The sequence below is a fragment of the Trichogramma pretiosum genome, unplaced genomic scaffold (assembly GCF_000599845.2).
Source record: "Trichogramma pretiosum strain Unisexual culture from Peru unplaced genomic scaffold, Tpre_2.0 scaffold36, whole genome shotgun sequence".
Classification (NCBI taxonomy): Eukaryota; Metazoa; Arthropoda; class Insecta; order Hymenoptera; family Trichogrammatidae; genus Trichogramma; species Trichogramma pretiosum.
Genome location: NW_019641685.1, coordinates 694,418 through 712,666, shown reverse-complemented (window position 1 = coordinate 712,666; position 18,249 = coordinate 694,418). Strand labels below are relative to the sequence as shown.

Below are 18,249 nucleotides of genomic sequence, written 5' to 3'. Positions count from 1 at the left end.
CTTTCTTCTAATCAAGACATGGGCAAGTTCCATCCCAGTAATCGAATAAAAAATTTAATTAAAAGAAAGGATTAATTTTCAAAAGGTTATTATTGAGCTTACTTGCATTATAAATCGAAAACATTGTTCAATCAAAGCTTCCACGTGCATTACTCATGCAAGGTGTGTATATCCGCAAGTGCATTTATTAGGTACATCGAAAAATAACCATGAGGTGAATAAGCGAAAGAGAGAGCAAGGCGAGAAGCTACTGCAAATTCGAATTTACGTATTATGTATGCATAGGCATATATGCATGTGTTTGTGTGCAGACTTGTAGCATGTCAAGTGAAGCGAGAATAAACCGGCCAACGGTCGTTTTATATCACATCGCGTGGCGGCAAGGGGCGCGCGAAGTGTAGAGCCACGCGAGTGCGGGCGCCGCCCCCTTCCAAGTAGAGAAATAGTAAGACTCGAGAGAGAAGCAGAAAGAGAGAGACAGCGAGATAGACGAGACAGACCCCCCTCGGCTCGCGCAGCCCTTTTTCCCGACTGAACATTTATGTTATGCGTATGCGTGCGCACATGTTCTTGAATCGCACACATTATGTTACGCTGTGCGACAAATGCCGTTCGTGAGCCTATATGTGGTGCGCGTTACGGAGGCCACGCTCGCCGTTACTAGTTTTGCTCGATCAACTTATCACGATTCCTGCCTCAATACCGTATACGCACTTGAGCCCTTTTTTCTCTGCCTCGCGCGTAACGCGTGCGGGGGGTAGCTTGTTTCCGCTATATATCGTCGAGGAATTTTTCCGATATTTTTTTGTGATTCGACTGTAGGCTAGGATACACCAAGTGCGCACCGGGCAAAAGTATTTCGAAAAATATTCGTCCCAACGCCGACAATCTATTCATTGGAATTTGTTCTTAGATTATGAATATTTTGATCAAAATTATCACTTTGACAGAAATGCTCGCCATTAATTATTGTCTGATGATAAAAAAATTACCAATTAATACATTATTATTAAATTGGCTTGTTTTTCTGTTACATTTATATTATGAAATAGCCAGCGTAGTTCAAATAATCAAATTATGACAATTGAAATGTTTTATAAAATGTAGATCAATGTTCAACGAATTAAATGCGATTATACCACTTTGGGACTCCACCACTAGATGGCGAGTAACTTTATTTGCAAATCTGCAAATGGAAAAGTAAAGGTAACTGTATAAATACACAAGTACATGACCTTAAAATGTTACACTACCAGGTTGAATTTTGTAGTAATAAAACATTATCATTTGCTTTTCGATTACATATGAAATGTAAATATAAACAAATAAATAAAGGACTAAAAATAGATGTATAATGAAGTTTAACGACATTTTTGAGTCTTACTAAACTGATTGAATTTCGTGGAGAAATCACTCGACAGTCGTCAGTCGAGATACAAGGATATCTATAACTTCAATTGCCGCTCGAAAGTGAAATATAATTTGGCTTGTTCGATATTACTCGTTTCCGTTCAATACGAGCAACGTTTTTTTTTATCGTTGCTCGCATAAGGTTTCAGCAGTCTCGGCGGTCGAAAAAACGAGAGGTGCAAACAACAGCAGGCCGTGACACACGTAACTGGATGTATGGATTTCAAAGTCAGAAGCACACGCAGAGTGACTGGCGGTGGGTCGCGGCGGCTGCGCAATATTTTTCGACGACGGCAGGTTCGGTCGTCAGGTTACGTTATATACGAGAGGAGTAGCGAAATTCTCCTTATGTACGCACAAGAAAGCTGAAACGAACAGCTCGCTCGCGTACGCGCGTCGAGGAAAACCTATAAGGACTCGGTGCCACTCGAGCCAAAATCGACCGCTAGCTGCCGGTTACAAGTAGCGAAACTTATTATATTATACCTGTGATACGATGAAAAATAAAAAGACCGACTGGCATTATAGTGGCTCATGAGCCTTCTCCCTTACCATTTGCAACTTTTCCAAGACACGCGGGCTCGGAAGCTCAAGTAGTTTTTATTAGCGTTGGAAAGTTGAAGAATGAATAGATCGATCTGTCCAATTAGGAAGCTCGACAGCAAGCGTGGCACGTTGTTGTGGCCGTTGTTAGCCGCGCATAAACAGGTATTATACAAGCTGTAATCATACCTCAGGCACAAGAAAGTAAAATTACGAATTAAAGTGTTGTGTTATTATGCGCGCTTATTATCTATCTCTATCGGTCGGGCTCCTCTTCTCAACTCGCAACTGCTCTCGCGCGCCCAACTACTACTGTATGCACGGTATTGTCACGGTGGGGTAGGTTCCACCTGTTCTCTCGGCTGGCGCGCGCGCGCGCGCGCAAGAAGCCGCAAAGTTGACGTCGGCATGAGCGGGTGTTTTTCCTTGCGCATAGGGCAGCAGCGAGACTAGGCAGCTCTTCTACGGCTAGCGATCCCTTCGAGCCGCTACTCCTACTTAGGTCGTTACACTCGCTCCTTATACCATCACGAGCGTCTTATGTGTACTTTTTCATGCTCGGGCCGCTCCTTGGAATATATACATGTGTGTATTATAGTCAGTAAATATATATACGTATAGGTGCACTGGTAGTTTTAAGCGTATCCTGTGCGCCGCTCACGCACATTGCGTGACCTGCGACTTGCCGCGCTTCTTTATACACGTGTGCGTGTGTGTGTACGTCTTACCTCGCGCGCGGCGCACGCACTTGACTTACTTATTCAGTCCGTTGTACAGGTGCATTGAACAAAAAACACTTGTACTTTCTTGTAAGTAAATTGAGTCTTTGAAATTTTCATCGAGCTCTCGCGCGCGTTTCATTCGAGCCGCTCACTGCCCAATTCGCATATGCGTAGTGCGAGGTCGTTGAAACATATCTTCTTCCTCGATGAAAGAACTATACATACTATTATAGGTTAATGATCTGTAATAGAACGAGGCATGACCATCAAAAACTAGAATGTCACTCGGGAATTACCGAAGCGATTGCTTCATCGTGCGCTCCATCGCAATTATAAAAATTCAAATGTCACATGTATATATGTGGCTTATACTAAATGTCAAACAAACGACAGTCAGAGGATCTCCGTAAGGAGTAATAATAAGCCGCACGGGATCTTTTGTCCTTTATAAATCACGGCTCGTTGAATTGTGTAAAAAGAATCTACGCGCTTCCTTTTGAGCTCCGATATTATAAACTTAAAATTAAGTAGCTGCAGTCGATTGTGCTTTAGAATCATGCGTGTAAGATAACCATGAGAGCGAATGAAAGGACAGAAGTACAAAAAGAGTGAGAGATAGAGAGGGAAGAAGAGAGCGCGCGAGTTGCGATTATGTTGATTGACTCGCGCTTAATCGACGCACACTTAAAACCGGTGTTACGCGCGCAAAGTCGATAGTGTATGTCGCGTTCGTGTTTGTGTATTTTATTATACGATGCAAATGGGTGTGTGTGCGCTGGCCGTCTGTATGTGCATGTGCGCGCGCCAACGCACACAGATACACACCGAAACGTTCATACACATATGGCCTACCTGTATCGGTATACATAGGTATATACAGGTATGAGCCGGTGTGCGTGTATGTGTGCGCGTCGTTAGATACGAGAATTATGTGTACACGACGTACATAGCTGGAAAGGGGGAAAGTCTCAAGGGGAACCGAGCGACAACTGCTCCGTATGTGCACCGCGCGTCGCGCGCTATCAAGGGGTGTACACTTCGTACTCTATATATGTATATATATACGTATAGCCGAGTGCGATAGACGAAAAGAGAGACAGGCAGAGAGAGAAAGAAACTGGTGGATATGTCAAAAGGGGCTCGCAGTGCAGTTTGTAACGGTGGCACGTGCCCGTTACACCAGTCCCCATAATATTTCTCTCTCTCTCTTTTACTCTCTCGTCTCTTTCTTGCCAAAGCACTTTGCTATTTAACGGGGCGAAGGACCCTTGCTCTCTGCAGCCGACTCGCATGCCAATAGCCTACCTACTCATATATATGATATCTACACACACGCACACACGTACAGATCTCTAACACAGCAAGTTACGCGCTACACGCATATCATAGGTACGCGCGCAATAATCGATCTTATTATGCGGTGGCCCAGCCCAGCCTAGGATGTATTTCGATGTTCAACGTCTGCTATTGCCCTATACGATCGCTCATTCGATTTAAATATCCTCGATCGTTTTACGATAAACTTGGCTTGGACGGACTCGAGACTGAATCATTCATTGTCGTTGTATTTACACAATTTTATGAACTGCGACGCGACTGACAGTTTTTAAATTTCTCCTTTTATAGAGCCTTTTTCATGTACAAGTTTTTAAAAATTTTATTTCTACAACCTTATTGTTATTCGTGCAATATTGAGCTTAAGCGAAATCCAAAGTGTCAACAAATGTACAATGTCATTATGTAGCCGGTAACATAAAGCAACGATGAAATTTCCCAACAATGGAGCATCCAGTATAACTGAAACATTCGTTAACAATTAGGCAGCACCATGAATAACATTGTTTCCATCCAGAATATGAATAATAATTTGCATAAGTAAGGGAATTTTAATTATGTAAAGCTATCGTTGTCTTCTTTGCTCATGGGTTCCCTCTAAAAAAAAAGCGATAAACGAACTTTCTATAATATCCTCTGTGTCCGTCTCTCCCAGTCTCTTGAAAACTCGAATCGGGTTAAAGGTTAAAGGGAGAATTGCAAACTCATGTACGAGAAATAACGAGAGAAAAGGAAAGTAAAGAAGAGAGAGAGACGAGCGAGACGGAAAGAAAAGGAGAAAAGAATGAAGAAAAAAGAAGAAGCAGAAGAGGAGAGAGAGAGAAGAGAAGAATATACGCAATGCAAAGTGGGCACATTGCGATGCTCGACGTACTCGTCTTATTGCGCGGTCGAGACATCGTAAGTCCGGACACAGAAGCGGCATACGGAAAGAATTCAAGAGGAGACGCTTCGAGATTAGGGACATTGCCTCGTTGCATTTGCATTACTTTTAAGGGAGAGGGGGGGGGGCACATATTGTGCCAAATTTTGATTCTTCAAACTTTTGTCGCTACTTCACCCTGCATATCCTCCGCCTGTTCAACAGTCTACTGTTCTGTATTAAATGTGCCAGTGCATATACAGCATGAGCTGTATGGAAAAGAGTGAGAGGCAATAACGTCGCAGTGTTGGAGATTTAAGATGTCCTGTACTGTATATGTTATAAGCTAGCTATGTACACAAAGAGGTAGACCGAGTCGAGTTTGGCGCGCGCGCGCGCGCGCGAGCAGTTAAATTGCAACGACTTTTAAATGGCATGAGGCGTATCTAACTGGCAGAGGCTTCGTATGCTTCACCCATCCCTATCGCTAAATTGAATAATTCCTCAGGCCTGCCCGCGCAAAAAAACAATAATCCACGTAAATGCCATTTTTTGCTCATAGAGTAATCACACCGAGAATAAATAATATATTAGATGGCGTAAACAATATGTAAAGTCGAAGTAGCTTGCAATATTCGTTTGAATATTTTAGTAGTACGCTGAAGCATGTATACTGCAAGAAAGCAAAAGAGAAAAAGAGAAATACAATAAGTCAAGAATGTCAAATGTGTGGACGTACTTGAAATCACGACGTCGAGGTATATTATAAGGTTGCAACCTACTCGAAGGCGCGCTTATACGTAGGTAAGAGAAAACGAGCCAAAGCTCGTGGCGAACTGCGCGCGTACTGCACGTACATATGCTGTAATGTGCGTCTCGTTGATCACATGCTACTCGGCCGAGACTCAATTGTATTCGATTCGTGTGCGCGCCAAGAGCCAAGAGCATTATGTATAAGCATTCGGTGCCGCTGAATGAAAACAATGCGCCAAACGACTCGCGTTGGGCAATTGCAGCGTACGCAGTAGCAGCAGCCGCTTGAGAAAGTCTTGATTTCTGGCTTATACATATTATACATATTATATGCAGCTCGAGAAGCATTATTACAATTCCATGACGAGAGAGAGAAAGAGTAGGTAAAAAGAAGGTAATTTTCTCGAGGCGCGTCCATCGGACTCTACTGCAGAGAGCTGTACGCGCGATTTGCACGCGCCCAAAATCAACGGGTGCCGGCGAGAGACGATGACGACGACGACGACGACGAGAAACTGCGGGAGCCGATGCAGGAGGCAGCTTATGTGGTATACTTCTATGTGTGTAACGCCAACGATCAACGACTCGTACGCAAAGAAAACGAACTTCGAGACGTATGTGCCTGTGCTCTATCCGAGTGCGAAAAGGTAGTAGCGGAAAGTGTAAGGGAAGCTGCTTGCACCACCTGGCTGGGGGCTGAGCCTTCGCCACTCGCGCGATAGTTTGCACTGTGCGCTGAGGTCCTGCAGCTCCGCATCCCGACTGCTATAGAGTCATCGCTGCCATCCCTGGAACTGTCGCCTTATCGGAAAACAATAAAATTGTGGACTGCGATTGCGACGAATGAAATTGCCCCGTGAAAAGCCTGCACGAAAATCCCATTGTTCCAAAAAATGCGCACTCAAAGTTATTATATAGCGCTTTAACGGTTGATGGTCAAGAATCGATAAGGTCAGCCGTTTGGCAAGTACCCCAATGGAGCTGGTTTGCCGCCAAGTTTCACTCCAACGTCTATCCCCGTATACTTATATTCAATCTTTAACTTTTTACCTTTCCTCTCTCTCTCTTTTCGTCTTTCTCGTTTTCTCCTTCCGACGAACTTGGCTCGTGCCGTCTCTTATTGTCGCAGAAATTTCGTAGAGTTCAGTGGTCGGGCGTGCGCCCGTCGTCTGATAGGTACATACATACATTATATATCCATATGCATGTTTAAAAAGAAAGAGAGAGAGAGAGAGAGCAAGTAAGCAAGCGAGAGCAAGAAAGCTTTATGGCAGTCTAAATCGACTGCTGCTGCTGCTGCTGTTACACGTATAAGAGGGTGCATCGCGAGTCATACAGAGGTGTATGCGCGCAAAGGGGACCGGAAGAGAAAAAGTAGCTGGTTGATTGGTTCTTCTTCTGTATGCGTATGAGTGCATGTGTACGCGTGTGTGTGTATGTGCACATTTCATATAGGTGAGATGTACAGAGAATAAGAAAGAGAGAGAGAGAGAGAGCGCATTGCCTTATTTGCGATTTTGCTATAGGTGTGTACATAGAAACTACTTTTTCAAAAGTTAGACGGAGACCCTCGACGAAGCAGAGCAGCCCTTCTTTTTTCACTCCAATCGCAACGAATACGGAACTGCGGCAGCACGGCTTTTCTGCATATGAACTCGACTAGGTATAACATTGCATACAGCGGACTCTCTATACCTATATGTGTTGCATAATATCGCAGACAATGTCGAATAATAATGCGTTCGGCGTGTATATGCATCGCGCTCGTTCGCATCTTCCTTCGTTCTTCTTTTCATCCTCGACGTTTTTTCGGGGGGAGGAAGCAACTTCTTGCTCGTGAGCCAAGCATGTAGGCCCAAGTTCCGGTAAGGGATGACAAGAAAAGAGGAACCGAGGAGAGCAAGCGATCCTTTGCCAAAAGCCTCGTATCAGACTCTGTGTATACCACTATACTCTTTTCTTTTGGCCGACGCCGTGTTGTACTCTCTATATACAATACACGGTGTGCCCGCGCGACCTCACTGCATATTCCTTCTGTACGTCTTTCATTATATACACATTTTGCATACGCTTACATGCATTGTGTATGTGTGTTGCACATGAAAGTGCAAGTATATGCACGCACCGTAGGGGGGATGATTTCGCAATAAATAAATGCAAAACTTTTGTCGATTATGAAAGAGACCAAAAGAGCCCAGAATAGAGAGAGAAAGAGGACACAGAAAAGAAACGAAGAGAAAGAAAGAAAGAAAGACCGGAGCGCGGTGGAAAGATATAGAGTGCGAGAGAGCTTCTTAATCGTCGGCTAGTATCCTTCAATAAGTGGACAAGCCTCGTCAGGGAGTAAAATGGGAGCAGGCAAGAGTCCGTTGAGTGGCCCCTTTTATTTTTTTCTAAATCCATTTTTGCTCTCTATGGTCTGATCCAACACTCGATCGCAATCCCGTTTATGCTTTGGCGCTTATCAAACGGCTCGTCGGCCATTGTGAATCATCGATTTTGCATCGTTTATAATGCCGTAGCATTGCAGTGCAGCGGTGCCGCATGATCGGAAAACGACAGTTTAGTGTTGCGTATACGCTTGCGGCTAATATTGACTCTTCTATAGTATGCTATCGGCTTCCGAGCCATAAAAGCATGTTATCGGAAATGAAAATCATCGGATGGATTTGGCCAAGTATAAACTCACACACAGACACAACGTGCGAAAGAGCTAAGCATTTAGCGGCTTGACAATGCCCTTTATTATTCTCTCCTATAAGGATCGCTCAAGCGGCAAAGATACCATAGGCCTAGATGACGAGCAGGCATTTTCTCACCTTTGCCAAGATTTTTTTGCGGCATTTTTTTCGCGAACAACGAAAAAAAAGGCGCAGTCTTTTTTCTCAAGCGACTTAATTTGAATTGGAAATAGAATCGTGAATTATACGAGGAGGCAACTAGCGTGCGCATTACCGAGTGAAATTCTAGTTGTCGAAAGGAAAAAAAATCGGAAATCGGAAGCGGGCTGCTGTCTCGAATAAATTTTTCTAGCTCTTGGGTGGGTATATAGGTATACCTAGCAGCGCCTAGGACGACTTGCTATTCGAAAGGGGTGCTCCGCGCGCAGTTCGAGACATTTAAATATCTCTCCCGTGTGCACATGCCAACGCGCAGACACATGTGCCAATGTGCATTACAGGTATGGAAAGGTGCGCGCCCGGCAGTCTGTCTTGGGCTCGTTCGTAGAGACGACACGGTTGTTGCGAGCATTAGCGACGTACCGCATTATCATACACTCAAGTCGGAAAATGTTTCTGGCACCGTGGAGCTACATAAGTCTTGGCGCGCGAGTCCCTGTAATGAAACAAACCTGCTATACACGAGGGATGTTTGCGTCGCCAACGAATCTTACGAAATTCGAATGCATGTGTAATCGGGCATTTTTAAAATGCCGCACGATACGTCAAATATTTTCTAGTACTCGGAGAAAGGACCGTTGAATACGATATAGCATCCATACGTACGTGTGGCGGTGGCAGTGCTATTATTTCGCAAAGACCACCACCTCACATATACTCGGCGACTCGGGCCGGTTTCAATTAAGCCACCCTTATACTTCTGGCTATATGTGTGCACTGTATACATACGTGTGTACACATGCCGTGCCGGCATCGAAGTCCCCTCGTGGCTTGTACAGCTATATGCAGCAGCAGCAGCGGCGGCTGCGACGGCGGCTAGCTTGCGCTAATAACTTTGGTGTGCTTTGGGCACGAGCAGCGTCGCCTCCACCACCAGCGCAACCGATTTCGTCTCTCAAGCCCAGGGTGCGCACGAAAATATAATGGAAACAATTCGCAAGGGCTGAGCGCTGTGCTTATCGAACGCACTACATAAGTTACCCCTACGCAGGCGGCGGCGGCGGCCAATCGATATCTGTGGACTCTCGAGCTCGACGCCGACAGATGTGTAAATGCTCGTACATAAACGCGGACCTTCGGGCGTACTGTACTGCTTACGCCATTAGAATTCAACGGTTTGCCGAGTGCGCCCGCTAGTCGAGGCACAAAAAATACCCCTACGCAGGTCGGGCGCTTGCGTGCGGATCGATTATTATTGTTCTTTCGTTGTAGGCGCAGGCCCTATCTCGGGCACGCGTGCCTGCGTCTCGCCCACGTGCCAGTGTATACGTACACAATGTACGCGAGACCCCGTTGATTCACTGATGGATCGATATGCCAGCAGCAGCAGCAGCAACTTTGGCTAACCGATACGCGATATGCCCTGATAAGCTTGAGCAAGCAAAACCGTATACCGTCCAACGGCGACGTTATGCTTTCCCAAGAATCGACACGCCGAAATTCGATCGATCGACTTGCTCCCTTTGTTTATCCAGCGGCTTCTTTTCCTTATTTCCTCGTGCTTGCAATAATTTTGTTCACAGGGCATCTATCATGGTCTACGGCCTACGCATAAGCTATGAGCAAAATACCACATATGTCGCCACTCTAAGTTAAACATTTTCTCCCATTTGCCAATATTAAATATCTTTCGACTTTTTTCTCGCTAAATCTTCTCCCAAAGGATCTTCAACATATTCTAGTCTATTGGGAAACGGGTAGTCGATTCAATTATTTATTCACGATTTATTGCTCTCTTTATTTTGTTCAGGACGCGTTGGATCAACTTGCCAAACAGCCGATGTCGAGTTTTGCATAATTAGAAACAAAGTTTGACTAGATAAGAGCATTATTTTGATAATATCAATTTCGCTGAATTCAGTAAAACTTGGGTAATACTTCATTATCTTCAGTTGTTCTCCGCTCGCGTGCGCTAGGGGTCGCACGAGCACGAGCTTATTAGACTCGTGTACATACGTACAAATTAATGAATAAAAAGTGTGCGGCTCGTTAACACCAGCCGGCCCATATTCTCCTTCGGTCATTCCTTCGCATCATCTATTGCGCGCGATCTCCTTTTCATTTATCGAGTTATAAGGCAATAGCAGCGGAGAGCGGGCAAGCGACATACGGCACACACCTCGGCGCAAACGCTTCGATCGACTCGATAATCTCCCCCTCTCGCTGCTTTTCCGCATTTATTACGAAGAAGAAGTAGAAAATTATCGGCGGCCGTGCATAAACGCGCAGGTATAGAGCAGTTCTATAAGAGACGGAGAGAGGGAGGGAGGTGAGGTGCTTTGCGCTCGGCAAAGGGGAGAGTCGTGTACACAGCGCGCGAAAAGGGCCGAAGAGAGTCGGTGACAGACTTCCGGAGGAAGTCGAGACTACGGAGCCGTGACCCCGCGCGTCCCCAGTACGCGCTACAAGCACAACCCCGTGCGTAGCCTTGCATAACGTTAACGAAAAAACAGCGGGGCTTGTGTGCACTTATTAACTTCTTGGGCCGGGCACTCTCTTGTGCGAGGCGCTCACCCGCTCGACGGCGACCGAGCAGCTATCTCAAGACGCTGCATGTTAAGGTGTACGTCGAGTCGGAGTCGAGGTGCTCGAGACGTCGACTTCTTCTTGCACCGGACACTGCAGCACCTACACACTTACACTCTTTACCAATTGTAATTTGCACACGTGCCTCGGATTTACACTTCTGAGCACGGCTGCTTTGGGAATGCCGCAACTGATTTTTTTCCATTTTTTTGATAAATATCTGTATAGTGGCGTTTTTTGATCCTTTAACCTGACTTTTGCGCTACTTGCTTAATTCTAACGTCAACCTGCTCAGACACTTTTGCTAAAGCATTTGCAAGAATTTGACTTGAAAGGTGGAAGTTAGCGAAGCTTGAACATGTCGGTAAAAGCACCTGTATAACTATCCTACCTTCTGCCTACTCACTTCGGCTACTGACCTTTCGAGTACTTTTTTCTATTTTAAAAGGCTTAGTGTAAAGGAAGTACCGATTTGCCTACGGGTAAGAAAATTATTGAAACACAAATTGTAATTGGTCCGAGGACTGCCAGTACGGGCGTGCAAACTTCCTAAAAGTTGAATGAACCTGAGGTGAGGTGAATTTAAATGTGAGCCGAGAATCTATTCATTAGCAAACGGTTATTAAAATTCTGAGAATTGCATTAGATGTATGAAAAAAATAAAATATATGCTTATTCAAAATGAGTTAGTAAGCTTGTTCATGATTTCACAATGCATCGATTACAAATTTTTTTACTAAAACTAGAAATCGATCGAACGAGTTTAGCAAGCTCATAATCGATGCAACAGAACTTGTACTGTAGAATAAAGCTGGGATTTACAAATGGTCCGCGGTCTACCTAAAATAGTGAAAATTCGATAGTAAGATCAAAATAGTATTTATTCTGCTAACATTGAAACGCGTGGCTACATGCTTGTTAGCGTAGAAACGATGACAGCAAAAATATCCAAAAATGACGCTTAACTCTCGGTGTTGTTTAGGCAAGGGGATGTTTGCAATGTAAATCATTCGAGGTTATCTGTGGGCAGAGCATTATTATGGATAAATATTGACTTGGCTTTGGGGGAACAAAATCGAGGCAAAACAAATGTAAGGAAAAGATGTCTCGTGTCTACGTATACCACGACTCGGGCGAGTCACCGCGCGGTGATATCTGGTTACGCGGGCATCGTATCACGTGCTCGAAGCATCTTCGAAAGAATACAATTCAAAAATCAGAGCTTCGAGTCGATACTGACAGCCGTCAGTAATCGCCATGCCCTTCGAGCTGCTCTTCCTTTTTCCTGCGACGACGTTGTATAAATTTACACGTAATATACAACGGATCCGACATCGCGCCGCAAAGAAACGACGCCGCAATGACCCAGTATCGCATATTTATAATATAAAAGCCGCGTGGCATGCATTGGCGTGCAGCAGCACGCCCTCTCGTTGACACAGGACAGGCGGGTGTGCATGTGTAGGCGTTTGTACTTCGGAGGTATCTTTTTCAGGGGGCAACTCCTGCGCTCGTACACGCACGAGTCGAAAGGAAGCCTCTTCGCTGCAAATATGCCTCTTCCGGGCGCGCCCTCGCGGTCGTTGGCGATCGTAGCAGTCGCGTGCGCGTCTCCATACGCCGCAGCCTTATATCTTTCTTCAAGCTTATACAAGTACCACCCCGCGCACTATTTGTTTTTTTTTGTTTTTAAATTTGCTACATGTATTATACGTTCATAAAAATAGAATCGATGTTTCTTTCGTGTATTAAAGTTGCGCAGTAGAAATTTCGGGTTCAAAGACCGCGTTTTGTTTTATTTTCAGACCTGCTGTAGTACAGGCTGCACTGCTCATCTCTAAAAGGTTCTATAAAATCGGAAGTAATACTTCAAAACATAACAACTCACTCGCTCGGAGCTATCGAGGGCCGCGAGGCATTAACCCATAGCAACAAGCTTTTATACTTAAACATTTGAACTTCTATCGATATACATCAATTTTTGAGACCTTTTAATGTCTTTTCTTTGATTCGCTGAGAAATGTACCAAATAAAATCTGAATAGCAGAAATGACAGTTTTTTTTGTTGGGTTAAAAAACTAGACTTCGAATGACACTGAAAATACATGAATACGTGAGGGCCTTGAAGAAAAACAAACATTCACCCATCAGATTTCCGAAATAATTTCTTACTGAGAAAAACAAAAACATTAAGGAGTTATTTAAATAATCAATAATTCACGAGTATCAACCATTTTTCAATGAAATCCAAGAAACTATTATTATTTTTATCGAAATGTTTTGCTTGTTCTAGAGATTAAATATGCAGTTCAGACTGCAATAACAGTATTGTTATTAAACTGCGTATCTATAAGTTAAATCAGGATTTCCTTTTCTTAATTAAAAAAATTTAAGCGTTATTGATTATCTTGAAGTAAAAAGATTCAAATTCATGAAACAAAGTACTCAGTTGGATTTGAAACCGAATCGATATCAATTAAATATAGAAATCTCTCGAACAAATAGAAAAAGCCTGTACATCCATCTTATTTGAACAAATTATCTGGCACGTGCCCCATGGCTAACTGTTAATCTCTCAATCCCCCACCCCCCTCTCTCGCTCCCTTCTCGTTCATTTTTGAATACGTTATGTCTATTTGTATTTTTGAACCTCAACCGTTTCTATACTAGCCGAGGTTTACATTATCTCACTTCCGGGCATAAAATTATGACGATACAGAATTGATTATACTTTGCTGTTACTTTCATTCACAAATTAATATGAATATAAAGGGCGTTGGATGATATAGTTGGATTTAAAATTAATCTAGGATTTTTCTCCTTTTTTTAACGATTTCCAAGCCCAAGTACTCAGAAAAAAAAGATTAATTGTTTCATTATCGCAAAAAGTTACGCATCTGAATACTACTTGTGAAAATGTTTTATTGGAAAATTGCGTATCATTCCTACACATTTCATCTACTCGTATAATTTTACGGCACATTTTTAAAGGATTTTCCTTAGTAATATTAATATATCGCTTATTTTAACATAAATAGCAGATAATATTTTTAGATAAAAAAAGCAATAACAAAAAATTATAACCAAAGATCTTGTGTACATCGGGCTATTCCATTCGAAACCGCAAATATTGTGAGCAACAGCTGTTGACGACTTTATGTGAAATTTTTTACCTATTTAAGATGAGCCCCCTTCGCCGATAAAAATAAAGAAGAAGTGAGGGTGTACGCTTTTATAACTTTAAAGAAGCCGACGAGGCGAATATTTTTAGAGATTCTTCCATTCAACGATCAATTCTTCACTTGCGATCATTGTTGTCCGTAAGATGTTTCGATTTCGATTGAAAAAAAACGGATTTTCCTTTATAACTTTACGGAATATACCCGTACTCATCTATACTTTCTGCTTATAAAGAAAACGTTATTTTTCGCACCTACAACAACGCCATTACAGCTGGCTACTTGATTTTGATTTATACAGTGAAAAAACTCGGCCCTAAATTTAGTTTAAATTTTGGCACCAAAATGCTTTTCAATTAATCGTACGAAATAAAATATTGAATGATTACAATCACTGCATGTTAAACCAAAACTCAAAGTTTTTATTAAGATCACACTTTCCCGGTAATATTGATATAAATCATTAACGAATTTTTTAATTCATTAACTTACCAAAACAAATTGGAATAAAATATATTCTTCACATTTTAAGTACAAATTACACTCATGTATTCTTGATGAATCTTCAATGTACCTAATTCACTTCCAAAAGGGGTAGTTTTCAAACGATCGTAAATAGTCGAAATCTTCATTTTTATCTTTCAAATTAAATAGATCGAAAAACTTCGAATAAATAAAAGTTTTGATAAAAATGAATTGATTAAAGAGAATTTTTATTAATTACTATATTCTTTTTAGATCACCTTGAAGACTCTCAAGATCAGCTTAAGAATAATCATGTGTTTAGGTGAGTGGATATCAAAAAATTTTAAGTAATATTTGTTGCAAGTTATTTAATTTCAGTTATATGTACTAACATGTAGGGATTTAGACAAATCATTCTTTGACAGTTCATCCGTGACAACTCATCCGCGACAATTAATCCTGGGCGACTATTCATCCGCGACAATACATCCTCACTAAAATAAAAGGATGAATTGTCTTCGGGATGATATGTCCTGGATGAATTGTCGGGTTGATTTGTCCAAAGGATGAATAGTCGGTAACCCAACATGTAAAGTAGAAAGTATTACGCTACTCCATCAACCCTCCATTAATTATTTTTAAATGATATTTAATGATTATATTGTTTTTATTGGAAAAAATACCTGTAAAAATTAGCTTACAAATAAGCTATAACTTTTTGAAGCAAATCAAGCACTTTGAAATGCAATATCGTTAAACTTTTTAATATTAAATAAATATAACCAAGATTGAAAGGAGCAAAGCTGAAAAATATCCAAAAATCTAAAACTTATATTAAAATGGTTTTTAAATCCGTGCAGATGCTCATTAACAGGTTAATTGAATAATGAAATTACGAAATTAACGATTATTTCCTTTATACTTCTATAACCATTTACATAAATTTATGTTACATTATTTTTAAAGAGAAATGAAAGCAAGAATTTTTAGTGTCAGGTACCTAGAAATAAAATCAATATTAGTCTATGAAATTGCCATATATTTAGATGATTAAAACATTCACAATGTTAGATAACGGTATAATTTAGAATCTACAAACTTCACATAGTTTTGACTTTTTTAAATTTAATGCTTGAACAATTAATTCAGAAATGATGTTAATAATGTTTATTTTTTTTTCCACATTTTTAATATAGATGGCTTTTTTCATTGTTGAAATAATGTTCACTTTTATAAATTTAAATGTTTGTATTAATTGACGATGTATCAATTCACATTATTCAATATAAGTGAATGACAAACAGAAGAATCCAGATTATATATTTTGCAAATGATTACGAAAGCATAATAAACATAATTATATAAAATGTAAATCATTTGCATAAATAATAAAATAAAAAATGAATCAAGCCATAAAAAATCTGGTATAGATAACCCTTGAATCGTCATCTTCAATTCAAATCGAGTAGATACATTCCAATAGACGGTCTAGAAGTATTTTCACGAAACAGCATCTTGTGCGGTAATAGACTAACCATAATACTTGAGAATATCATTAATCAACGGAAAAAATAATCAAGTAGTCGGTTCATAGATAGACAACGTATAACATATGTTGGCAATTCAAACAGAAATCGTATCATGATTATTGAAACGTCAATAAAATTGAGTGCGGCACGCGCCTCAACAGGATAAAGGAAATCTAAAGGTAGTCCAGTCAGATTTATTGCAATGAATAAATGTATACTTATTTCTTGGTAAAATCAGAACATTGGTTAATTATTCTGAGTCAATAGATATACCATTGATCTGTGGGTTTGAATCTTCAAATAAACTTAGAGAGGATTTAACTAAATCTATAACAATTCAAACCTTATTTAAAATATAAAGGTGCAAATTTTGCATAAAAGTTCAATGATTAATTGTACTTAACTTTTTTGAACATTTTTGAAACTCGTGCTTTCTATCACTGGCTGTCCATTTCATGTATAATATATTATTAGGTATTATTTTTTTTTAGTTTTAATAATGTCCCTTGTAAAAATGTTCAACAATCTATTGATTAAAAATAATTATTAAAATATTTTAAAATGAATTATCGTTTAATTGGTTTGTTTTTGGCCATTCTTTTGGTACTATTATGTTAGAAAAGTTAAGCGAATTTTGAATAACCTGAAAATAAGAAAATTTAATTCTTTCTTTTTCAAACATTTAAATCAGTTTTCAAACACTTTAATACGATAGTAAATTTCGAAGGTTCCACTGCTAGGTGTCGAAGCATGGTTTCATTGGCAAGCATTCAATTTTTATTCAATTAAACGAATTTTTAAAGTAAAAAAATCATTAAAAAACGTGAAACATTGCATGGCCATTAAATATTGAAAAAACGTTACGCTCTTGCTTCGAATATGTCTAGTTCTGATAGCCCTTTTCCTCCCTAAAACGAAAAACTTTTTTGTTGGCAAAACTCTAGAAGTACAATTTTGCACTTTCCTACTAGGAGTATTTTCTAAGATACATTTTTTATGCAGCTATCATGATATGATTGGGCATTGAATAGATTTGAACTATCACTATTATTAATACAATTTATTATTGATAACTATGATAAATTGCTTTTAAATAAATTTGAAAAGTCATTCATTTTCAACTATCAATTAAGGAAATAAAATGAAAGATTGTCGACATTTAAAGTTTAAAAAACCAAAATTCTTGTACAAGTGTGAAACGTTTTTTTTAATGCCTCAAACATAATACATCCTCGAGAAATTTCTTAGAAACAACACATTGTCGAAATTATATGTATCATACAAAGGACCAACAGGAAAAATTGACAACTCGTTGTCCAGATGGTTTTGTTGCTAGTGCCCGCCTACTCCCTGTTAAATATCTACAATTTTTAAGAAGCCTAAAAATAAAGCAATTTCAAGGACTCATAGGACTCTAAACGCAAACGTTTAGCATGTATAAGCGCAGTTATGAAAATCTTGACGACACGCGCTTCTTTTGCTGTTCATAGGGCATTTAAAATTCAGATCCTGATTATAATGGACAAATGTAAAATTGGAGAATAAGAAACGTTGAATGGTCGCGCAAGACACATATTTAAATCGTCGCAGCCGGTCGAGTTTCGGCAGACGGGTAGCTACGACAACTCGTCGATTGAACAGATCGAACGCACATGCTTATATATACGAGCGCCCGAGGTACACACACGGCAGCCCATTGAAAATGCGTCTCAATTTTCTAATGCTCGGCGCGCACTCGTTTGCCGCGTGTGCGAGTATGTATAAGTAGTGCGGGGGAGGATCGGCAGTACAGCAGCAGCGGCTATGTAGCGTGTGTCTATTGTGCAGCGCACTTCACGGCACGCGCCATGTGCATCGAGGCGCGCGCGCAGGTACAAAGGTGCTCTCTTGCTACTGCTCAGAGCGCTGCTCATCCCTTGTAGGTGGTCGCAAAGCACGAGTAATATACACATGCGTGCGCGGACGATCTTTTCCTCGTCGCTCTCTTCCGCGTCGAAGACTTTTTCCTTCTTTTTTTTTCACTGT

General features: G+C 40.9%; 1 protein-coding gene across 1 annotated transcript in view; it reads left to right on the top strand.

The window, feature by feature from the left end:
* The window catches only part of LOC106651124 (M-phase inducer phosphatase-like), an 80,811-nt gene that overhangs the window by 9,354 nt on the left and 53,208 nt on the right, over nucleotides 1-18,249 (top strand). The window contains exon 3 of the mRNA XM_014369499.2: nucleotides 14,969-15,017. Within this exon, the coding sequence (XP_014224985.1) occupies nucleotides 14,969-15,017 (49 nt within the window). The remainder of the gene's footprint in view (nucleotides 1-14,968; nucleotides 15,018-18,249) is intronic.